The 25,677-nt window shown below is 40.3% G+C and overlaps 3 protein-coding genes across 6 annotated transcripts in view; 2 read left to right on the forward strand and 1 right to left on the reverse strand.

The window, feature by feature from the left end:
- On the forward strand, positions 1–13,556 carry LOC122869824. Of its 2 annotated transcripts, none has more exons than XR_006376423.1 (8): positions 1–127; positions 295–636; positions 818–859; positions 1,018–1,128; positions 1,248–1,282; positions 1,409–3,192; positions 3,340–3,487; positions 3,605–3,719. XR_006376423.1 is itself a non-coding variant. In XM_044183158.1 (8 exons), the coding sequence occupies exons 1-6, from the start codon at positions 82–84 to the stop codon at positions 1,508–1,510; spliced, it is 678 nt and encodes a 225-aa protein (XP_044039093.1). In that variant the 5' UTR covers positions 1–81; the 3' UTR covers positions 1,511–3,192; positions 3,340–3,726; positions 13,488–13,556. The 2 variants fall into 2 exon arrangements, 1 of the variants encoding a protein (XP_044039093.1); XM_044183158.1 differs by adding an exon at positions 13,488–13,556 and having other exon boundaries at positions 3,340–3,726.
- LOC122869821 overlaps positions 7,978–25,677 on the reverse strand; it is a 24,172-nt gene continuing 6,472 nt past the window's right edge. Inside the window, exon 5 of the mRNA XM_044183150.1 lies at positions 7,978–8,567. Coding sequence (XP_044039085.1) covers positions 8,418–8,567 — 150 coding nt within the window. The 3' untranslated portion in view covers positions 7,978–8,417. The remainder of the gene's footprint in view (positions 8,568–25,677) is intronic.
- Positions 16,597–19,708, forward strand: LOC122869825. Of its 3 annotated transcripts, XM_044183160.1 has the most exons (8): positions 16,597–16,839; positions 17,007–17,348; positions 17,483–17,524; positions 17,683–17,793; positions 17,912–17,946; positions 18,072–19,161; positions 19,305–19,375; positions 19,523–19,708. In XM_044183160.1, the coding sequence occupies exons 1-6, from the start codon at positions 16,794–16,796 to the stop codon at positions 18,171–18,173; spliced, it is 678 nt and encodes a 225-aa protein (XP_044039095.1). In that variant the 5' UTR covers positions 16,597–16,793; the 3' UTR covers positions 18,174–19,161; positions 19,305–19,375; positions 19,523–19,708. The 3 variants fall into 3 exon arrangements, with proteins under 3 accessions (XP_044039095.1, XP_044039094.1, XP_044039096.1); XM_044183159.1 differs by having other exon boundaries at positions 18,072–19,375; XM_044183161.1 differs by having other exon boundaries at positions 17,686–17,793; positions 18,072–19,375.

A 25,677-nucleotide genomic window follows, 5' to 3' on the forward strand; every position in this document is an offset into this window, starting at 1 on the left:
CACCCCGCCTCTTTACATTGAGAGCAGCCTTCCTGGTCAGAGTTGACTTACGGACTTTGCAGAGCTTCAGTCATACACACAATGATGAACTTCACCTTGATAACAGCTTTGATTCTCTGCAGCCTCAGTAAGTACTGCCACTGAATAACTCTCGTCAACTTCTTTGTCAACTATGTTGAATTTTCTAAACCAGCAGAACTAAAATGAGTTACTTATCATTACATTAATTATGAGGTATTGTTTCTCTTTGTGTTATTTTGAAAAAAGTCTCTTGTCGTCTGCTGTTTGTTTCAGGCTGGATCTCTGACTCAGCTTCTGAGTCTCAGACTGTGAATGTCCAGCCTGGTGAAGAAGCCTCGCTGCTGTGCTCTAAGATGTCCGAATCTGACTCTGTGGCATTATGGTTCAGAGTGGTCAACAGAACCAAGGCCAGCTCCATTTCCACTATGACCAGCTCTGCCAGCGAACGTCACTACTTTGATGGATTTCAAAATGGAAAATTTGAAATGGGATCCAACACCTCCACTGTCTCTCTTAAAATTAAGAGAGTGAATTTTTCTGACTCTGGGCTGTATTTCTGTGGATTTAACACAGCGGGACGGACAGTTTTAAGTGTGATACATTTAAATGTTGAAGGTAAGATTATTATAAAATCCTGTGGTGTCAATTCTTCTGTTTATGTCTTTCTGTGTTTGCTAATTTAATAATTGCCCTATAAGAACATGTGTGGCTATTTAATCATTGTCATAACAAAGGAGTGTGACACTATTTTTTCAAAGTAAAATCAAGATTAAATGTATCTTCATTTTGTTAAAAGGCAGTGAAGAATCTCAAGAAGACGTTGACGGAAAGTCTAAAAGTAAGATTCTCTTTAAGATTTCTTTCATTGTGCAGTTTCACTTCTAGTCGTCTTAAGATGAAAACAGTATGGCTAACTTAACTTTTGTCAGTTTAATGTTAGCAGTTCTCAAACCAGTAAAGGGAAAATAGAGTCTAATTATATTATCTTTCTTTTAGCAGAGTGTGACAGAATAACAATGTTGATGAGTGTGATCCTGGGCGGTCTGACTGTTTTCCTCGTAATGGTTGTCGTTGGTCTGGTTGTTAAAAACAGGAAACTTCAGACAGGTACTTTTATTAAAGCTACTCTTTCTATGTTGCGTTTGGTTTATTGTTTTTTCACTTGTTGAAAAAATACAAATTTTCATGTTTGTCACCTGATTCGATGTATTGTCTCTGTCATTCAGCTGCCAGTGAAGAACAGAATCCACAACAGCGTGAGGTGAACCAAGTGCTATAATTTACTTTTTCTTGTTTTACAATTTAAAATTATATCCAGTCATTACTTAGTTTTTCTCTACAATTCAGCTGGTAAAAGATAAGTGACTGTAAATATTCTTTTTAACAGAATCTGGGCTCTGATGAGCTGAACTACGCAGCAGTGAATTTCTGTCCAAAAGGAAGAAGAAGAGAAGTGGAGCCGAATGTTGTGTATTCTGCTACTAGATAGGCTCAGGAGGCAACAAGGAATGCTGTTCAGAGTGGAACTGATGCTTTATCATATTAATCTGCAGTTGTGCTTTTGTGTGTGTGGTGGACAGGAGGACTTATCATTACTTTGTCAAAAAAAAAGAGTCTTCTTTCTAGTGCTGAGTTTTAATTATTATCCCTATTTTAAAGACGTAATTAGAGTACATCAATACAGAAAGTGGATATTTTAAATGCTGACTTAATAGACTGTGTGTCTATACTGGTATGGGGAAGAAAAATAGAAAGATAAAGCAGCCAGTTTTAAACCGTGTTGCTGACAGACTTGCGTAGCACTTGAAGACACCATGCTGCAGCACAGATCCTAACGAAACTGGAGCCATTTATCTGGGAAATTTTTCTCTCAGGAACAACACCTGTATTTTAAAGGACAGTTGCAACTTCTAGCATTCAGATGGGGTGAGGGAGTGCTGCAATGTGACTGCACTGTTCTCACAGAGATCGAAGGTAAAAAAGATGAAAAGAGTTTACCTTCTGAGAAGACAAAACAATGATCACCTCTAAAACCGCGATCAGTGCATGACAAGATGTGGTAATGCTGATGTTGCCCACTGCAGGCAAGAAAACTCTGCAGTCAGTGAATGTTATTTTCTTTCAGTGTTTCTTGAGCCTTACACTCACCAGCTAGTTTGAAAAAAGTCAATTATAAAAATGTACAATCTCTGTATCACAATACAATAAACAGAAATACAACTTTAGCTTGTGGCTGTAAAACACCAAATGTTAGCTGAGGTTCAAAGCTCATTCCTGAATTTGGAAACAGCAGTTGAGGAAACAGTCTCACCACACCTTTCCTTCATGTTGGCTTAAAGCCCTCCAAACCACTGTGTTTCCTTGCTGATCCACAGTTGAGGGATAGTAACACAAAGTAACACAAAGAAGGAATTTCTTATTAAATTGACTATAACTTACCCACTTGATCTGGCTAATTCTGAATGCTGAAGCCTCACACGACCCTTGGCTGAATTTTGGAGTGTATTTTGTCGTGCATCTCTCACATTGGAGTTGTGCTGGTAGATGAGATGTGGAAACATGGTGCCATCAACTGAGTTTTTCTTGTTTTATTTTGTTATTTATTGTTGTCTTTTTCACAACATGCGTGCCGCCCATGTGATCTTTATCATACAATATGACAGAGATCAACTTTTGCACAACAGATCGTTGATGGACACTTTTTCACCAAGTAAATATAAAGAGTGTCAACATGTTACAGTGTCCTTAAACTTTCATCATTTCAGCATAAATGTCCCAAGTCCCAGTTCCCATCACAGACTGCCACAGATCAGGTGTGAGCCCCCCACATCCAATCACATGAAGACAATAAAATTAGAGAAATGGCCAAATCAGTCTCTTATCTTTCTGAAAATGTCTCATATCAGATGACTCATTTGGACTTATTAGGAGAAAATGCTGTGACGTCTCATCATTAATTGCCTATTAAACACAGGTGTGTTCACTCCTTTACTTTTACCTGATGAAGACCGTCTGTGGTTGAAACGTTATATCAGTCATGTCCACATGAAATAAAAGTAGTTTGTCTTTTTTTCATGTGCATCATTTGGTCTCTACTTTTCTGTCTCTCTTCATCAGGACGTGTCAAACGGCGCAGGCTTTGAGGCCAGTTGCACAGGGGTCGGCGTCGGGGTACGCACAACACTTATTACATATTACATGTTATTCCTATATTTGAACTTCTGTGCTATTTTATATCTTTATGTCTTAGATTCTAATTTGCATTGTAATTTATCAGACTCAGCTGTGTAAGATGTGACTGTAAATACTTTTGTTTAGAGAATCTGGACTCTGATGATCTGAAGGACGCAGCACTGACTTTGTATTCAACAGCAATAAGAAGCAGGAGGCCTGCATCAGAGAGGGAAGTGGAAGCTCATGTTATTTATGCTGCCAGCAGGAAGAAACTGGAACTGCAACTCTGAGTGTAACTGATGATTTATCATATTAAACTGCTGCAACTCAGCAGAAGGACATTTTAATATAGTTTCTATATTCATGGTCAGTTTGCATTTTCTTTGTGTTTTTTCTGTCTCTCTCTCAGCCAAAGTCTCTGTCTTTCTTATTTTGTCTGCCTCCGATCTTCATCTGAGAGGAACAACATCATGTTTGATGAGGAGGAGCCACAAAGGACACTGATGGCAGACCATTTGACTCGTCCTGTGAGTAAGTTTGACAGTCAGGGGGAGGGAGGAGTGAGTGAGATACACATCACTTCACAGGAAGAGGCAACACAGTGCGGTCTGAGCACAACTGACTGATACACAGTATAATGGAAGCTACAGAGGTGCAATAATAAAAATCATCATCTTCCTCTTTACAATACCATTTATTTGAATTTAGTGTGGGCAGAACTGCTGTATTGTTTACACTACAAGGCATTTTTTGTCTCAGGCTTTTGTCAAGTCATGTTGTGGGGGTGCACAAACATCAACATGTGATCTCAGATTTAGGTAGTGATTACGAGAATATTTCAGTTGGAGAGATTTGCCAGATGCCAGAATGATTGGATCACGCAGATTGTGCCAATGGTCATGTAGCCTGCATTAGACTTCAGCTTAAAGTATCCCTACAATTGATGCCATTACTTTCACTCAAAGGCGAGAGAAATACAAATGCCTGTATGGATAAGAGGTGGGTCCTCCTTTCATTTGTCAACAGGTGCACACAACAACAGCAGTTCATTCTTGCTCCAGCAAATATCCAGTATAGTAAGCGTAGGGTATCAGCTGGGAGGAATTAAGATCAGTTTGTCTGAAATCTAATTTTGTGAAAAAGATTCATAATTAAGGTTATCCTCTTTTAGTGTTTAGTTTTGATTCTCACATGGTTCTTTCTCTCTTGCTCTCAGTCTACGTCTCATTTATATTGTTTGTTGATGATCGTAATCTAAAGATGAAAAACATAAACTCGATTGTGGCTTGATCTTGGAGGACCCAGCAAAGGACACTGATGACTGTCAAATTGAAAAGGGAACACTAGGGAAATTTGGGTATGTCACTAAAGACCTGATTCTATCTGCAGTTGAGTTCCTTACCCCTTCCTGTGTTTTTGATATAAGGATTGTGGCTGACTTACCAGAAATTAATAAGAAGAAAAATTTCAATATAAACTGCGTTCAGTGTAGAGTTTGGTCCACAACATAACGAGTGGCGTTGCCCTGGAAAAAGACTTGGTTCTCAGTTGTCTATTCTCAGTTTTAGGCTCAATTTTCAACCAGGATACCTGCTGTACACCTCGACTTGCACTGGATCATGTGAATGCAACTCTTATCTGTTCATATCTATTCTTATATGTTTGCATCATGTACTAAAATACCAAACAGGCAGGCAAAGTAGACCTCAGCCAAACTCAGGGAGAGTTGAAGGAGGTGTTCTCCATTCTGGATAGATTACACCTATCCATTACATACTCTGTGGACACTAAATGCAGACTTTTTGTTTACTCCTTAATGGAGAAGACAATTATCCAGCCCCTGGCTTTCGACTCTTCCGGTTATGGTAGAGAACCTTGCGGCAATCTCCAGTGTGAGGCAAAGTTTGCTGCCCTATCTGGATTCCTGGCCCACTAGCGACCAGCCTTACTCCCGTGCTGCTGGAGACCAACATGCTAGCTGCCAGCCTACTAGTCCTCTGTCAGTCAGGCTCGGTTACGTTAGTCTGCAATCTGCCGGTCCCAGTTCTGAACCCACACCTGGGCACTCGCCTGGCTTTTGGTGGTCCTGCCAGTCATCAGCCTGCACCCCGGCCTGCCAGTTTCCAGCAGATATCCCTGCAGGCCTACCTCCTGCGTGCTAGTCTCCAGTCGGCATCTCAGCCTACTAACCAGGTGGCACCTCAGCCCGTTGCTGTCTTGGCGCCTTCTGGGAAACCCCCCAGGATGAAGCATGGCTCCCACCGATGTTCATCTTCACCAGTCCGGCCTGGTCCCCAGTCGGCAGCCCAGCGGTCTCCAGTTCCTGGACTCTCTGTTGGATCGCAACAGCCCCCTGGACTCTCTGTTGGATCGCAGCCGCCTCTTTCCCCGTTTGGATCGCAGCAGCAGCCATCCCTTGTCACCACTGGATCGCAGCAGCCTCTTGCCCCCGCCTCTTGCCCCCGCCTCCTGGGGGCTAAAATGACTAAAATGATGTCGACCCAGGGCCGGAATGGGATTATAATTCAGGCTGGGAATTTAATGTCAGCCCAGGCCAATCTCCACATTCACAACAGAACACAAATTCTCTAACCGTTTTGTTTCAATTTTTTCTGTTTACTGTTTATGCCAGTAACATATCTTTGTTTTATTACTACGCATAAAAACTGCTTCAAAATAGTAAAAAAGCAGCAAAGTGTCTTCAGTTTAAAGAGTTAGTCAGTTGCACTTCCATAATTAAGGCTACAGGAATTCATATACATAATTTTTGTGCACTATTATTATACAGTTGTATTTCGTATACGCTTCGCCTTCTATCGTTAGTAGGTTCATCTCTCGCTCACGCAGCACTTAAGACTTTTAGTTTAGTTGAGCTGAGACCAGACAATCAGCTCCCATTTCTCTTCAGCTACGCTACATACAGCATCTGTTGACTACATAGGAATGTCTTCTTTCAGTGGTGTCTGCATATGTCCAGTATGGCAGATGGATGCAGGCCTAGCCCTCACTCCCCAAGCTGCTTGCCCAAACTGTGCTCACCTTCCTCAGGCTGAGAGGCAGCAAAGAGTGGACACCTTCGACCCGCTGGACATGTGCCCAGGGGCCTCTGGGGTCCCCATTGCCACCACAACTTCCTTGTCAGCGATAGGCGCCCTTCTTCGCAAGATGCTTCCAGCAGAAATTAGATTACAGCAACATGAAGAACGTGTAAGCACTCAATGTTTTTGTCTTCTAGTAGTCTTACTGTAATGTATAAACAACATGGTCAAGAACAGAAACAAAAAGGAGCATCTGTACTGTTGAGAGATTGCCATGAATGGGCTTAAAGCATGATCTAACATAAATTCAGTGAGGCCTGGTTGTGGATGTCAGGTGGGTGGATTCACCAATAAGACTATAAAGTTGCATTTTGGCAAGCTTAAACAATACAAAGTGAATGATCCCTTTAACAACATGTGTTATGTGAGTGCTGGGCCATGGAGGATGATTGTAGGATATGTATAATGGATGGGCAATAACAAATAATCACCAATCCACAGAACAACAATAAATACCTCAGTAACATTTGGGGTGAAGTCACCAATTTCAGAATACACAATTTGTCTCAGACTTGCCTGTATGGGGTTTAATATTCTTACTTTTTGTAAGTGAAGAACTTCCTGTTTTACAGTTGCAGACTTGAATAATTTACAATACAGATGCTGGTCATGTGTTTGTTCTGCCCTGGTCATTGGTATCCATGACAGCTGAATCTGTGACAGAAGAAATAAGTTATTTACTTTTCACTTTTACCAATATTTTATCTAATATAATATTTATCCTACTACATGCTTTAGTGTGTGAGTGTGAAGATCTGTGTTTCCATAACATATCCATACATACTCACAGCAGGATCACTGAGCTGAGCCTTGCTGGTTCTAGAGGAAGCATGCTGATCATCTGGATGTTATGGTGATTTCCAGAATAGCTGCTTACATGACGTCCAATGGCTGCCAGTCTGGCTCTGGCTCTGGCCTATACACATTACTGAAATTTAAGTGGAGAGAGACTGCCAAAAGAGAAGAAATACGTCTTTGGGTTAATCCAAACTTGCATGTCGTGTCATCTTAGCTGTTGGTATAATTATGTGTGTGCATGTGAAGCTGAGAGCATTACTGTGAGGATAGTACTGTGTGTGGTCACTGGGCGAGGTGTTGTGAATTGCTACAATGTGTGTGCTGGCTGCTTGCTGTAGTGTCTCATTTATGTTCCTACTCATTAAATACAATGGATGTGATGTGTGAAGGGGCCAGAATACTCTGTCAGAACTGCTACCCCCACCTTTCTGACGTCTGAATGGGGGATCAATGTCCGACCATTTCTGTAGCTTTCTGAAACGGACGATCCGAAAGTCACACCCACTTTATGCTGTCATTGGTCAGCTGTGCGGAGATGAGAAAGGAACCATTTTGAGTTTTGCTGTGATCTGTCATGTCTTAAACATGTACAGCCTGTGGAGTGAACAGTTTCACATGAGGCTGAAAAGTGTCACTCTACTTCAGGCGTCTTTTCACAAGGTTGATAGATGCTTAAACACTATGTGAAGATAAAACAGCGTGTGAGTCTGTCAGCGGTGTAAAGATACAGATACAGATATCTCCCTGATACAGACAGTGCTGTTTCTCACCACAGTGCAAAGTGCAACAACCAGCATGTGGGTGTCATAAATATTTATATTCATAAATACGACTACCATTCTTTTTAAAATAGGTTGTGTTTTTTATTCAGACATGTAACACATTGACATCACAGTTAAAATATTTATTTTCCAAAACATCTGCACAAATGTAGAACCTGATCACTTTGTCGACTTGACAGAAGAAGGTCAGCCAGTATTCACTGCTTCATTTCAGACTTTATTCTTACAGAGCTTCGATCTAACAGGCCTCATGATTCTCACATCAGCTGTGCTCAGACCACACTGTGCTGTCTCTTCCTGTCTAACAAGTGATGTGAAACTCACTCCTCCACTGCTGCAGACCTCCATCTATCTATTGTCTATTTGGACAGTAACCAAAGTCAGATAAAATTAGGAAGACAGAGAGTGAGAGAGACATGAGAGAGAAAAACATTTGTCATATGTTTAGTAATTTTAATTATTTGACATTTTTTTCAATAAGAAAATGGTAACTCCTCCCTCCACCCACAAAAGAACACATCAGTGGATTAATATGACAAAAGCATCAGTTCCACTCTGAACCACTCTGAGTCTTTCTGCTGGCAGCATAAATAACATGAGTTTCCACTTCTCTCTCTGATGCAGGCCTCATGCTTCTTATTGATGTTGAATACAAACTCAGTGCTGCATCTTTCAGGTCATCAGAGTCCAGATTCTGTAAAGAGTCCACCCAGTTACACACGTCAAATAGCTGAGTTTGTGAGAAAACTAAATCATGCCTTGGCATGACTCGAACAAATTTAACATATTAAAATATATGATAGTAAACGGATCCACTGCAGATGACTTAAGTGGTCACAAGAGGTACCCTGTGAAGACATCCGCTGTTATACCCTATACAGGCAATACTGAGACAAGTTGTGTATTCTGAAATTGGTGACTTCACCCCAAATGTTATTGAGGTATTTATTGTTGTTCTGTGGAATTGTATTGTGGATTGGTGATTATTTGTTATTGCCCATCCATTACACATATCCTACAATCATCCTCCAAGGCCCAGCTCCTGACACATGTTGTTAAAGTGTTCATTCACTGTGTACTTTTTTAAAATTGTCAAATTGCAACTTTTTGGTGAATCCACCCACCTGACACCCACAACCAGGTCTGAATTCATGTTAGATCATGCTTTAAGCCCATTCATGGCAATCTCTCAACAGTACAGATGCTTTATGCCAAGTGAATGGTTAAACTCAGAAATGGCTTCATTAACTGCGGCCTGTAGCTCCTTCAAACTCCGCTAGCTATTTATTTATTATTTTCAACTGTTTTTTAATTTTTTTTTTTTTGGCTTCATTGCTGAAACACGTATTACCTATGACAGTAATATATCACTGTTGTCATCGGAAAAGGAAGCCGGAGTTTGGATTGAAGAGTAGCGGACCTTGAGCCAGATCAACCGGACCAGGCAGGCACCACGCCGGCGGAGGAGAGGAAAGACAGCAGGGATAGGAGCCATGCTGGCCCAGCTTGGACTTAATGCCGCTCCTGGCTAATGTCCGGTCTGGACGAAATGGGACTCAGACTGGCCAGGCAACAGGAATCAGAGACTGTTGTGCCCACATCTTTACAGAGACCTGCTCCATCAACATCCCGGATCAAGCACTCGACGGGGGGACCATGTTCCGAGCTGACAGAGCGCAAGACTCCGGCAAGATGAAGGGAGGAGGACTCTGTGATTACATTGATGATGCTTGGTGCTCAAACAAATGCAAACTGGACGGACACTGTCTCACAAATGTCAAACTTTTTATGTGAAGATAGAAACCATTTTATCATCACCATCTCTATCTGCTGTTTACATTCCATCAGACACAAATTATAGAAATGCGCTACAGAATTATTTCCTGGGTGTATACGTGTAGGCTATGTATATGTGTATATAAATAACTGTATACATTGTTTTATTTTATTTCATTTATTTTATATTAACAGTTTTCTTACCACAGTAGACAGTAGATTTCTTACATGGTCATTAAAAAACTGGATTGGCTTATTTATAAACAAACAGTGTATTAAAATTGGGGTAAGCGATTCTAATCCAATACACATCTTTTTGTACAAATTCAAATTTGTAAACAGTCCTGCCTCTGTAAATGGGAAATAAACTATTCAAGTATACAACACTATTCCAGCCATGATTTGTGTGTCAGGTAACGTTAAATGACTTGCTCACAGACATTCAGCTTACTTTCTAGTTTGCCAAGCTATGCTGCTGTTGTGATGTTAGCTATAGTAGCAGCAGAGTTGTGAGTATCGCTGTCTGGAGCTGCTGTGCTGGCTCTGGGAAACTGTCTCATCCTCTCTGGCTGTTAGCATCTCAGCAGCAACTGTAGCACAGTTTACTAACCCACAACCTAGCTAATGTTAGTTACATTACTTGCTGTGTCATTGTTGGCTCTATATCATGGTATTTGTCATGGTATTGGATTTCTAAAGAATCACCTACCCCACCTTTAAGTCAGCATTTAAAATATCTGCTGTCTGTAGTGATGTACTCTAATTACGGATGAGAGGGATAAGAATTAAAACTCGGCATAAGGAAGAAGACTGCACATTTTCGTTGTCCTTTGTGTGACAAACTGACGAAAAGTCCTGCTGTCCTCCACACACACAAAAGCACAAATGCAGATTAATATGATAAAGCATCAGTTCCATTCTGAACAGCATTCCTTGTTGCCTCCTGAGCCTATCTAGTAGCAGAATACACAACATTCGGCTCCACTTCTCTTCTTCTTCCTTTTGGACAGAAATTCACTGCTGCGTAGTTCAGCTCATCAGAGCCTAGATTCTGTTAAAAAGAATATTTACAGTCACTTATCTTACCCAGCTGATATTTAGAGAAAAACTAAGTAATGACTGGATATATTTTTAAATTATAAACAAACAAAAGTAAATTATAACACTTGGTTCACCTCACGCTGTTGTGGATTTTGTTCTTCACTGGCAGCTGAATGACAGAGACAATACGTCGAATCAGGTGACAAACATGAAAATTTGTATTCTTTCAACAAGTGAAAAAACAAAAAACAAACGCAACATAGAAAGAGTAGCTTTAAAAAAAGTACCTGTCTGAAGTTTCCTGTTTTTAACAACCAGACCAATGACGACCATTACGAGTAAAACAGTCAGACCACCCAGGATCACACTCATCAACATTGTTATTCTGTCACACTCTGCTAAAAGAAAGAAAAATAATTAGACTCTATTTTCCCTTTGCTGGCTTAAGAACTGCTAACATTAAACTGACAGAAGTTAAGTTAGCCATACTGTTTTTATCTTAAGACGACTAGATGTGAAACAAACGAAATCTTAAAGAGAGTGTCACGCTGCTTTGTTATGACAATGATTAAATAGCCACACATGTTCTTATAAGGGAATTATTAAATTAGCAAACACAGAAAGACATAACAGAAGAATTGATACCACAGGATTTTATAATAATCTTACCTTCAACATTTAAATGTATCCCACTTAAAATTGTCCGTCCCGCTGTGTAAAATCCACAGAAATACAGCCCAGAGTCAGAAAAATCCACTCTCTTAATTTTAAGAGAGACAGTGGAGGTGTTGGATCCCATTTCAAATTTTCCATTTTTTAATCCTTCAAAGTATAAAGGTTCGCTGGTAGAGGTCATCATAGTGGAAATAGAGCTGGCCTTGGTTCTGTTGACCACTCTGAACCATAATGCCAAAGAGTCAGATTCAGACGTCTTAGAGCACAGCAGTGTGACTTCTTCACCAGGCTGGACATTCACAGTCTGAGACTCAGAAGCTGAGACAGAGATCCAGCCTGAAACAAACAGCAGACAACAAGAGACTTTTTTCAAAGTAACATAAAGAGAAACAATACCTCATAATTAATGTAATGATAAGTAACTCATTTTAGTTCTGCTGGTTTAGAGAAAGTTGCCAAAGAAGTTGGTGAGAGTTATTCAGTGGCAGTACTTACTGAGGCTGCAGAGAATCAAAGCTGTTATCAAGGTGAAGTTCATCATTGTGTGTATGACTGAAGCTCTGCAAAGTCCGTAAGTCAACTGTGACCAGGAAGGGTGCTCTCAATGTAAAGAGGCGGGGTGTTTTTTTTTGTTTTGTTTCTCTTCTTGCCCCTAAAACGGACCACATAAATGTTTGTTGAAGTAAAAGTTTAAGTCAAGGAGTATTCATACTTCAGCTCATTTGATAAAACATAATCTTGGTAATTTTCCAAAAGCAGTCCAAGGATATATAAAATATATATCAAAGCATCAAGTCTAATCTTCTCATCCAAATCTTGAGAAAATGGCACAGACATGTAGCACAGATTAAGGTTGAACCAGTTCATATTGATAGCTGTATTTTGTATTTTGTTGTCAAATTGTGTAATGATAGATTGAAAGAATACATTTCAACACAAGCTTTTTTTGGATGGACAAATTTGCTTTCATTGCAAGTTTTTAATGTTTTGCCAGTGTTAGAGCATTTTGTAAACAGAATGTGTCATTTTACCAGCAACTTTCAGTTTAGGCCTGTGTTTAGACTTTAATGTCAGGGAGCTTTCTCTGTCAGCATAGATTGTGTTTTGTATAATGTTCCAATATTTATGGAAAATTTTCAACTTTTTTTTAAATGATGAGTTTTGTTGCTTCTTTATTTTTCCGTTCTCTTGGCAAAATCAGCTTGCCCTTTGGACACAGACGACTGTCTAGATTGAAATAGAGGAGGAGTGAGTGAGGTACACATCGCTTGTTTGGCAGGAAGAGAGCAGTGGTGTCTGAGCACAACTGAGGTGAAAATGACGACGCTTCTATAGTCAGAAATTTTAAAGTCTAAAAAGAGTAAACACTAGCCTAGCCTTCGTCATGAAGGATAAAAAATACAATGAGTGGCTATATTTCTACAGATTTTTTGTGTAGACACTAAACAGCAGGCAACAAATAGCAACAGTAAAATCTCAACCACAAGAAGACTGATTTTCAGCCATAACCACACACAGCAAAGACCTAACAGGTTTGAAAGCTCAAGAATGATGCTACTTAAAACGTTGCCAGTATACAGTATATCAACCCCTTCTGACACTGATTCACTACTCCACTCATCACTTTACACAAACAGACTAAATGAACTTCACAAGATGCGTCAATATCTGCTTTCAGACTTGTGGAAAGGTACAAACTCACACTTGCACAACCAGATATGAGAGCATTTACTTTGTGCATCTTAAAAGACTCCTGATATGCCGACATGGCTTGCTCCCAAGTCTTTATTTCAAGAGAACATGACTGGCAGTGCTTAGACCACAGATAGTCTTCCAGGATACAGTACATCAATATTAATAAGAATACAAAAAAAGAAAGATGTCGATTAAGCTAAAGGGCTTCAAGCAAAAAGAAGAACTTTTGCTCAGTTTCTTCACTGTTGCATAATTTTACACACATAGCCCCGAAACACAAACACACACAGGACCACAGACATGAAACTGGGGGAGAGATGTGATGAGAGTGATGGGGCTGACATGTAGGGCAACTCGGCTAAACTCAGCTAAACTAACAGTTCAGCTAAATTCAAAACAGAGTCTAACCTAATGATCTTTCTTGTAGAAGAGTCTGACGGAATAGAAAAGCTGACGAGTGTGATCCTGGGCGGTCTGACTGTTTTCCTTGTAATGGTCATCATTGGGCTGGTTGATAAAAACAGGAAACTTCAGACAGGTAATTTTCAGAGCTACTGTCTAACTTATATTTGGTTTTGTTCCCACTGGAAATTCTCTTACAGTTGTGTCAATATGCTGGGAAAATGCCAAACTCCAAAGACAATGATCAATAAACTGACCAGATATTTTGTTTCTGTCACTTAGCTGATGAAGAAGAACAGAATCCAGAGCAAAGTGAGGTGAATTCAGTTTTAACAATTTTTTTATTTTTATATATATATATACACACACACACACACACCCACCCATTAGATAGCACTTACAAGTTTATTTTTCAACTGTGAAATGTCCTGCTCAGTAAATATCTTTATCACAATCCTTTACAGAACAAATTTAAGGGAATCGTATCAGAAACGTTTGTTAATCAAATATATTTATACATAAATATCAATTCCAAATATTATTTAATATTTATTTAATATCCAGTATCTTCTTCTTTTCCTTTCGGCTGTTCCCTTTCAGGGGTCGCCACAGCGAATCATGTGCCTCCATCTAAACCTGTCCTCTGCATCCTCTTCACTCACACCAATTAACTTCATGTCCTCTCTCACTACATCCATAAATCTCCTCTCTGGTCTTCCTCTAGACCTCCTGCCTGGCAGCTCCAACCTCAGCATCCTTCTACCAATATATTCACAGTCTCTCCTCTAAACATGTCCAAACCACCTCAATCTGGCCTCTCTGACTTTATCTCCGAAACATCTAACTTGAGCTGTCCCTCTGATGTACTCATTCCTGATCCTGTCCATCCTCGTCACTCCCAAAGAGAACCTCAACATCTTAAGCTCTGCTGCCTCCAGCTCTGCCTCTTGTCTTTTCTTCAGTGCCACTGTCTCTAAGCTGTACAACATCGCTGGTCTCACCACCGTCTTGAACACCTTTCACCTTTCCTTTCATTCTTGCTGATACTCTTATCACACAACACACCTGACACTTTTCTCCACCTGTTCCAACCTGCTTGCACTCGCCTCTTCACCTCTTTTCCACAGTCTCCATTGCTCTGAACCGTTGACTCTAAGTACTTAAAGTCCTGCACCTTCTTCACCTCTGCTCCTTGTAACCTCACCGTTCCACCTGGGTCCCTCTCATTGACACACATGTATTCTGTCTTACTGCGGCTAAGATTCAGTCCTCTGTTTTCCAGAGCAGACCTCCATCTCTCTAGATTTTCCTCCACCTGCTCCCTGCTCTCACTACAAATCACAATGTCATCCGCAAACATCATAGTCCATGGAGATTCCTGTCTAACCTCATCTGTCAGCCTGTCCATCACCAGAGCAAACAAGAAGGGGCTCAGAGCCGATCCTTGATGCAGACCCACCTCCACCTTGAACTCCTCTGTCACACCTACAGCACACCTCACCACGGTCTTACAGCTCTCATACATGTCCTGCACCACTCTAACATACTTCTCTGCCACTCCAGACTTCCTCATACAATACCACAGCTCCTCTCTCGGCACCCTGTCATGCGCTTTCTCTGAATCTACGAAGACACAATGCAACTCCCTGTGACCTTCTCTGTACTTCTCCGTCAGCATACTCAAAGCAAATACTGCATCTGTTGTACTCTTTCTAGGCATGAAACCATATTGCTGCTCACAAATGCTCACCTCTGCCCTTAGCCTAGCTTCCACTACTCTTTCCCACAAGTTCATTGTATGGCTCATCAGCTTTATTCCTCTGTAGTTGCCACAGCTCTGCACATCTCCCTTGTTCTTAAAAATTGGCACCAGTACACTTCACTTAACAGTGGCGTAGGAAAATGTAGAGTTGTGCAGCTCTTTTAGCTTTCAATTTTCAACACGTGGTTTGACTTATTCATCCTGAAGTTGACTGTGTTTCAGGGTAACATCATCGTATTCTCAAATTGGGACTGGGATATCCTCTTCAGCTTTAATATAGAAAAGTGAACAGTTAGCATATGTAGCAACCAAGGCAGACACAAGTTCACAATAAATTAGCTAACTGTAAGACACAATATATTCATACCAGGACAATGATCTATGCTGCATTCTTGTTCTAATTGTCCGTACCTATCCATCTTTGCCTGGGGTTTCTGGCTTTGTTTTGTATACAAACAGAGAAGGCACAAAATCAGGACTACTCAAGTCCATTGATCCCTCACCTGAAAATAAAACACACACACACACACACCTACACACACCTCATTGTTTACTAGACAAAGCTAATACCAACTAACACTGGATATCAAGCTTTAGCTACATTAGATTTTTAGTCTACATCTGACCGACAACTGTTTATGTAAACCAGGCTGGGGCAGAATGCCTCTTCCATTGCCAACATGCGCACACATATTTTTTATGATGGCTAAAAAGGGTCTGTAATTTAGTTTTTAAATAGCTCCAGCACCATTTATTAAGGCTGTCCATCATTTGCCACCAGGCTGTATTGGCCATTTCCAGTTTTGCATATGGCTTTTTTTTTTTTTTTTGTGTGACTGCAATCAGTGCAATCCAACCGGTATTTCCATTCTGTCAGCAATTGATTGTTTTAATAAACATTTCTGCTGATCCTTAGTGGAAGCCATTATGACTTTTGTGTGTCTTATACTACATAGAAATGGTGGCCAAATGTTGTATTTAGCAAAAGGAATTAGTAAGCATGCAAGCAACACTCAGGGGATAATTGTTTGATTAATACCCCATGAGGTCAGCTTACAACAAACTGATTTTCAAATAAATTTTACTGTTAATGTAGCACTCAGTAAGTCAAAATGATTTACACTCAATGAAGCGTGTTACACACACATTGAAAGAGGACTTCCATCCAGGTGCCAGATGATTTTATTACACTGCAAACGGCAGCGTAAACAGCAGACACTCAGGAAGACTCCTCCCTGAGGGCAGGGCCTAAGCAACACAGAGTAGCATAAATTTCTGAGTTCTCAGACCATTTTTACAATTGCCGAAACGTCTTGATTCTGAAAACAGTGTCCAGATGACTACGACTGAAACCTTTTCTACAATACCAAGATTATATTTTATCAAATAACCTGAAGAATGACTATCTCATACTCCTTGACATAAACTTCTACTTCAACAAACACGTGGTCCGTTTTAGGGGCAAGCAGAGGAACAAAACAAAAAAAACACCCCGCCTCTTTACATTGAGAGCACCCTTCCTGGTCACAGTTGACTTATGGACTTTGCAGAGCTTCAGTCATACACACAATGATGAACTTCACCTTGATAACAGCTTTGATTCTCTGCAGCCTCAGTAAGTACTGCCACTGAATAACTCTCGTCAACTTCTTTGCCAATTTTGTTGAATTCTCTAACCCAGCAGAACTAAAATGAGTTACTTATTATTACATTAATTATGAGAAATTGTTTCTCTTTATGTTACTTTGAAAAAAGTCTCTTGTGGTCTGCTGTTTGTTTCAGGCTGGATCTCTGTCTCAGCTTCTGAGTCTCAGACTGTGAATGTCCAGCCTGGTGCAGAAGCCACGCTGCTGTGCTCTAAGACGTCTGAATCTGAATCTTTGGCATTATGGTTCAGAGTGGTCAACAGAACCAAGGCCAGCTCCATTTCCACTATGACCAGATCTGCCAGCAAACCTTTATACTTGGATGGATTTAAAAATGGAATATTTGAAATGGGATCCAACACCTCCACTGTCTCTCTTAAAATTAAGAGAGTGAATTTTTCTGACTCTGGGCTGTATTTCTGTGGATTTAACGCAGAGGGATGGACAATTTTAAGTGTGATACATTTAAATGTTGAAGGTAAGATTATTATAAAATCCTGTGCTATCAATTCTTCTGTTATGTGGCTATTTAATCATTGTCATGACAAAGGAGTGTGACACAATTTTTTCAAAGTAAAATCAAGATTAAATGTATCTTAATTTTGTTAAAAGGCAGTGATGAATCTCATGAAGACGTTGACAGAAAGTCTAAAAGTAAGATTCTCTTTAAGATTTCTTTCATTGTACAGTTTCACTTCTAGTCGTCTTAAGATAAAAAGAGTATGGCTAACTTAACTTTTGTCAGTTTAATGTTAGCAGTTCTCAAGCCAGTAAAGGGAAAATAGAGTCTAATTCTATTATCTTTCTTTTAGCAGAGTGTGACAGAATAACAATGTTGATGAGTGTGATCCTGGGCGGTCTGACTGTTTTCCTCTTAATGGTCATCGTTGGTCTGGTTGTTAAAAACAGGAAACTTCAGACAGGTACTTTTTTTAAAGCTACTCTTTCTATGTTGTGCTTGGTTTATTGTTTTTCACTTGTTGAAAGAATACAAATGTTCATGTTTGTCACCTGATTCGACGTATTGTCTCTGTCATTCAGCTGCCAGTGAAGAACAGAAACCACAACAGCGTGAGGTGAACCAAGTGTTATAATTTACTTTTATTTGTTTTATAATTTAAAATTATATCCAGTCATTGCTTAGTTTTTCTCTAAATATCAGCTGGGTAATATAAGTGACTGTAAATATTCTTTTTAACAGAATCTGGGCACTGATGAGCTGAACTACGCAGCAGTGAATTTCTGTCCAAAAGGAAGAAGAAGAGAAGTGGAGCCGAATGTTGTGTATTCTGCTACTAGATAGGCTCAGGAGGCAACAAGGAATGCTGTTCAGAATGGAACTGATCCTTTATCATATTAATCTGCAGTTGTGCTTTTGTGTGTGTGGTGGACAGGAGGACTTAAAAATAACGTAAAAAATAACGTGCAGTCTTCTTCCAAATGCTGAGTTTTAATTATTATCCCTCTTTTAAAGACATAATTAGAGTACATCAGAACAGAAAGTGGATTTTTTAAATGCTGACTGTGTGTCTATACTGGTATGGGGAAGAAAAATACAATGATAGAGCAGACATCCAGTTCTAGCCCCTGGTTGTGTTTTTTGAAATGAATATGTATGTGCGGTAAGAAAACTGAATCAGCCTAAAGACAAGTCTCAACCACAGGAAGACTGGCCTTCAGCTGGGTTTTGTTTTCTCCAGTGTGTTTCTTTCACAATTTAGCCACAAACAGCCACAAAACACACCAAATAAAACTATTATAGTTAATATGATTTGTTTTTATCTTACATTTGATAGTAACAGACTTGTGTAGCACTTGAAGACACCATGCTGAAGCACAGATCCTAACGAAGCTGTTAGGACCCATTTATCTGGGAAATTATTCCCTCCTGCCACACATACCACCAGGTCAATGTTTGAACTATAAATTACATTCCTTGCTTATGGTCTCCTATATTATATTAGGAGTTGGTAAATAAATCAGCAAATTGAGTGCATGTGCATAATAGGCCGTGTCTGTTATGTCAGAAAGGAAATATAAAGAGTGTCAACATGTTACAGTGTCCTTAAACTTTGATCATTTCATTATAAATGTCCCAAGTCCCAGTTCCCATCACAGACCGCCACAGATCAGGTGTGAGCCCCCCACATCCAATCACAAGACAATAAGATTAGAGAAATGGCCAAATCAGTCTCTTATCTTTCTGAAAATGTCTCATATCAGATGACTCATTTGGACTTATTAGGAGAAAATGCTGTGACGTCTCATCATTATTTGCCTATTAAACACAGGTATGTTCACTCCTTTACTTTTACCTGATGAAGACCGTCTGTGGTTGAAACTTTATATCAGTCATGGTAAAATGAAATAAAAGTAGTTTGTCTTTTTTTCATGTGCATCATTTGGTCTCTACTTTTCTGTCTCTCTTCATCAGGACGTCAAACGGCACCTTTAAGGCGGCTCGGCGCAGGCTTTGAGGCCAGTCGCACAGGGGTCGGCGTCGGGGTACGCACAACACTTATTACATATTACATTTAATTCCTATATTTGAACTTCTGCGCTATTTTATATCTTTATGTCTTAGATTCTAATTTGCATTGTAATTTATCAGACTCAGCTGTGTAAGATGTGAATGTAAATACTTTTGTTTAGAGAATCTGGACTCTGATGATCTGAAGGACGCAGCACTGACTTTGTATTCAACAGCAATAAGAAGCAGGAGGCCTGCATCAGAGAGGGACGTGGAAGCTCATGTTATTTATGCTGCCAGCAGGAAGAAACTGGAACTGCAACTCTGAGTGTAACTGATGATTTATCATATTAAACTGCTGCAACTCAGCAGAAGGACATTTTAATAAAGTTCCTATATTCATGGTCAGTTTGCATTTTCTTTGTGTTTTTTCTGTGTCTCTCTCAGCCAAAGTCTCTGTCTTTCTTATTTTGTCTGCCTCCGACCTTCATCTAAGAGGAATAACATCATGTTTGATGAGGAGGAGCCACAAAGGACACTGATGGCAGACCATTTGACTCGTCCTGTAAGTAAGTTCGACAGTCAGGGGGAGGGAGGAGTGAGTGAGATACACATCACTTCACAGGAAGAGGCAGCACAGTGCGGTCTGAGCACAATTGACTGATACACAGTACAATGGAAGCTACAGAGGTGCAAATTTCCAAAAGTAAAAATCATCATCATCCTTTTTACAATATTTATTTGAATTTAGTGTGCAATGCAAACGGCATTTTTTGTCACAGGCTTTTGTCAAGTCATGTTAAAAGCACGACTAGGACAGTGGAAGTGCAGTAGTAGGTTCCGTTTATTTAGAAGAAACACAATGAGGAACCAGGAGTATCGAGGTAATGTTGGAAGCCGGTAGACTGGAGGCAGACAGCGGGCTGACACGAGGCCAAGGAGAGCAGGCAGGCTGAGGCAGGAAACGCTGTCCAAGGCAAGGCAGGTGAGAGCTATGGTGAGGTCCTCCTGGAAAGCTGCTAGGCAACACGGAGGCAGGTGACACGAGCAAACCTGGGCACAGGGAGTCAAACAGATTAATCAGGCGTTCTGATAACATGCAGGTACTATCTTAACAGGGTAATCAAGAGCCGAGGAAGTACATCACTGAGGTAAACGGACAATCTGGCAAAACCTGGTAAGAAGAGGCGGGCAGACATACTGTCAGGTGTGATTGTGGATGGAGAACAGGTGAGCAGCAGTAGATGGGTAGCAGGTGTGTCAGCTGCTGATTGGCAGTTCCTCGGAGGCCTCACCCCACAGCATACACACACACACACACATACACACAGGAGGAGGACCAACAGGGGACAGACAAAAACACTAGGAATGGTACGGCTGTACCTTGACAGAAAAACTCATGGGAACAGAGTATGGCATGACTCTTTTGTTGCACTGTAAACTATCCTGAATTTATCAACATGGAGGAAAGTATGCATTACAACAAAAAGCATCAACAGCAAATTAAAATGATAGCAAATCAGCATACAAGGAGAAGTTTTCTAAAATGTGATCAAATTGAAAAGGGAATGCTAGGGAAATTGGGAATATGGGAATGTCTCTAAAGACCTGGTTCTATCTGCAGTTAAGTTCCTTACCCCTTCCTGTATTTTTGATATAGGCTTTGTGGCTGTCTTACCAGAAGTTAATAAGAAGAGATAAATTTCTATTTAAACTGCGTTCAGTGTTTAGGCTCAGTTTTCAACCAGGATACTGACTGTACACCTCGACTTGCACTGCACTGAAGTCTGCCCCAGGAAGGGTGCTCTCAATGCAGAGAGGCGGGGTGTTTTTTGTTGCTTATCTTGTTCCTCAAACTGACTACATAAAAGCTTTCAGGAATATGAGTGCTGACGTAAACATTTAGCCACATGGAGACAAGACAAAGTTATTTTTCTGAAAATGTAATGCTGTAGAGTCTTTGACTGAATAACAGCAAGATACTCCATTTGAGATAAACGTTAACATGTTAATGCCTGACAGTATTTCGATATGTCCTACTGATGCGAATGTGTGCTGTAGGTAAGCCAGGATGAAATATTGGAAGAATAGTCCACCTGTGGCCCTGAAACTAGCTGCCACACATTGTGCTGTGATTTAACAAGGAACCTGTAGTGTCCCATTGTCATGCTTTCTTAGTGGATGCTGCTCTCTATGAATGCTGTTTGGATACTGATATCAGGGGAATGTGGTGACCTGCATGTTCCTGGAAACATTTGAGGATGATTCTTGCACTATTACAGTGACCACGACATTGTTGAAATGCTATGATGTTAAGGTATACTCTGATATCACGGTGTCGTGTCGATCCACTGCAGATGACTTAACTGGCCACAAGAGGTACCCTGTGAAGACATCCGCTGTTATACCCCATACAGGCAATACTGAGACAAATCAGATCAGTGTATTCTGAAATTGGTGACTTGTTCTGTGGACTGGTGATTATTTGTTATTGCCCATCAATTACACATATCCTACAATCATCCTCTAAGGCCCAGCTCCTGACACAAGTTGTTAAAGGGTTCATTCACTGTGCACCTTTTTAAAATTGTCAAAATACATCTTTATAGTCTTCTGACACCCACAACCAGGCCTCTCTGAATCTATGTTAGATTCATGCTTTAAGCCCATTCATGGCAATCTCTCAACAGTACAGATGCTTTATGCCAAGTGAATGGTTAAACTCAGAAATGGCTTCATTAACTGATTTCGTTACATTTTTTGTTTTAATCTTTATTGCCGAAACATCAATAATGATGTCTGGTTGGATTTGATTTAAAAGCCAAAATTGTTTAAATCGACTGGATCAGAAGATTTTGATGGCAACGGCTGCGTGTGCAGATGCTGCGGCCTGTAGCTCCTTCAAACTCCGCTAGCTACATTCTTGTTTTTCATCTGTTTTTTATTTTTATTTTTTTTGGCTTTATTGCTGAAACACGTATTACCTGACAACAATACATCATCTTTGTCATCGGAAAAGGAAGCTGGGGTTTGGATTAAAGAGCAGCAGACCTTGAGCCAGATCAACCAAACCAGGCAGGCACCACGGCGGCTGCTGTGATCGCCCAGGAGGAGAGGAAAGACAGCAGGGATAGGAGCCATGCTGGCCCAGCTTGGACTTAATGCTGCTCCTGGCTAATATCTGGTCTGGACGAAATGGGACTCAGACTGGCCAAGCAATGGGAATCAGAGACTGTTGTGCCCACATCTTTACAGAGACCTGCTCCATCAACATTCTTGATCGAGCACTCGACGGGGGGACCATGTTCCGAGCTGACGAGCTGGCAAGATGAAGGGAGGAGGACTCTGTGTTTACATCGATAATGCTTGGTGCTCAAACGCAGGCAAATTGGACGGACACTGTCTCACAAATGTCAAACTTTTTACGTAAAGATGGAAACCGTATTATCATCACTTTCTCTATCTGCTGTTTACATTCCATCAGATGCAAATTTAGCTGAAGATTGTATTTTATTTTATTCATGACCAAAGTTAAGCCAGATTTTACATTTTCTTTTTAGATTTCTGACCTTGGAAGCATCATAATTTTCAGATGACACCACTGCTGTCTCCTCCTGCCAAACAAGTGATGTGTACCTCACTCACTCCTCCTCTTTTTCAATCTAGACATCTATGTCCAAATGGCAAGGTGATAGGAAGATTTTGCCAAGAGATGAAAAAATAAACAAGCAATAAAACCAAAATTTTGCATAAATACCTGATTACATATATAATTGCATACATTACATTATTACAAAATCACATTGTTTCTGCTGAGAAAGAAGATTGGCAGGGAAATCTAAAATTAGTGGGTTTAACATAAGAAAAAACACAATCTACGTTGACAGAGTAAGATCCCTGAAATTAAAGTCTATACAAACCATCTGTCCGTTCCAATACCCATACTACCATACTATATAGTATGCCAGAAAAAGATTTAATATGTCCCAATACATAGTATGTCAAAAGCAGTATGCCAAAAACACCAGGATGTCATACTGCAATCCGGTCGCTTTTTGCAGTATGCTAGCCAGCATGCTTTTCTGACTATTCTCTCCCACAAACCTCTGCGCAGCAGAAAATACCTCATTGACTGAGCTGCCGAGAGAGAGAGAGCAGACAGATGACAGCGCGATGACAAATAAAGGGAACTAATGTTATGCAAAAGCCTTGTTTAACTTCCTGTAAAAATCCTATTCTGCCTGTTAGCTGTTTTATATTTCATAGCTACACTCAGTCCTGCCAACATTGTTGGGGTGGTGCTAGAGCAGCTACACTTAATTTAATACATGGTTTATTCACAGTTTGAGATACAAAGACACTACATATTAGGACTGCAATGATCTGATTATAAACTGTCACATATCATGAAGTTTTGCAGAAATGTACAGGGTTACACAACAGAATTGGCAAGTATGTTACACTACAAATAAAATTAAGTTAAATGTAAGGCTGCTTCACGTGTAGAAAGAACATAGTGCCAGCAGCTGCATCTCTGCATGAAAATACATTCAACAACAAAAAACCATCTGCCAGCAACAGAGTGCAATGTGTGAAAGGGGATAACATCCCTACTGGTGACCAGGCAAATGACAGTAATAACAGGAATAGGAATAAGAAACAAAATATAATATATAATATAATATATCAAAATAATCATAAAGATAACCAATAACAACAAAAGGACATACCTATGAAAATAACAATGACAGAGAACTGCATATGTAAGTTTACTGTTGTGAATATAATACTGCATGTTAGAATCTACAATGGATGTATGCATTTAGTTTTTACTTCTAAGTTAGAACTACATACATTACAAAATAACAACAGCATAGTTGTTTCTGACGAGCTCGGTGAATGGCGTTTTGTTGTATCTCCATGGTAACGTTAAGTAATGTAGCCTGCGACGGATGTATGAGCAAGAGGGTCAAAGTTCAAGGCGCAATGTTATGACGAAGTAGTCTGTCCCAGGTGTATGCATACTGCATGCAACAGTACGTACTTCGTAAGAGCAGCTGCAGTACGTACTAAAAGCTGGATTTCTTCCTCACTCTCCAACTGCAGTGCTGCTCAGCAGCTCTGCACTCAATGCTGCCTCTGATGGCCAGAGGCTACATTGCAGTAATAAAACTGATTTAAAAAGATGGTCTCATTTATATATCTTCTGGGCAGAAATCATTCACAGTCATAGCAGATTGTCTGCATTATAAGACGGTGGAGTCCCTCATTCGTCCAGGAATGTTCCATCGTAGAAAAGGTTTCAATTGTAGTCATCTGGACTGTTTTCAGAATCAAGATGTTTCGGCTCCCATCCGGAAGTCATTCTCAATTGTGAAAAATGGTCTGAGAAATTTCTGCTGATATGTGTTACTTAAGCCCTGCCCTCAGGAAGGAGTCTTCCTAAGGGCAGGGTTTAACCTGCCTAGTTTCACCTGAAACTGCCCTTCTTTTGTTTCCATGATGGCCCAGTAATCACTAATCAGGCCTATTGTTTTCTGGCTGCACCTCCCTCATCAATGTTACGTACCTGATTAGCATATGATTGGCTTGACCATGGTGATAATACACTGTGATAGATCGTTGGCAGGTTGAATCTCAGACCACCTTTTCTGTTCAAAGAGGGGTTTTCTTTTTTCACAAAAATGGCTTCCTTGACTCCTCTTTCAAACCAACTCTTCTCTCTACTTAGAATCTTCACCTCACTGTCTTCAAATGTGTGGTTTGTAGCTTTTAGATGCAAATGCACGGCGCTCTGCAATCTGGAGTTAGCGCGTTGTCTGTGCTGATAAAGTCTTTTATGAAGTGGCTGTTTAGTCTCACCTATGTACCGTTCTTTGCAGTTTTCCTCGCTGCATTGAATAGAGTGAACTACATTGCTCTGTTTTTGTGTGGGCATCTTGTCCTTAGGATGAACGATTTTCTGTCTTAAAGTGTTGCCTGGTTTAAAGAAAACAGGAACATTGTGCTGTCTAAAGATCCTTTGTAGTTTTTCAGACAGTCCAGATACATAAGGGATGGAGACACCGTTCCTTCTTGGTTCTGTTTCCCTTTTATCCTGTTTTTTGGCTCTTTTAACTTTGTTGAGAGCCCAAGTAGGATACCCACAAGCTGAGAGAGCATTCTGAACATGCATTTCCTCTTTCTTCTTACCCTCTGAGCCGGTGGGCACTTCTTGGGCTCTATGTTGTAGTGATCACACCCAGCTTGTGCTGTAATGGATAGTGTGAGTCAAACAGCAAGTATTGATCCGTATGCGTTGGTTTCCTGTACACTTCTATCTGGAGCTTTCCATCCT

This window comes from Siniperca chuatsi, linkage group LG22 (assembly GCF_020085105.1).
Source record: "Siniperca chuatsi isolate FFG_IHB_CAS linkage group LG22, ASM2008510v1, whole genome shotgun sequence".
Lineage (NCBI taxonomy): Eukaryota > Metazoa > Chordata > Actinopteri > Centrarchiformes > Sinipercidae > Siniperca > Siniperca chuatsi.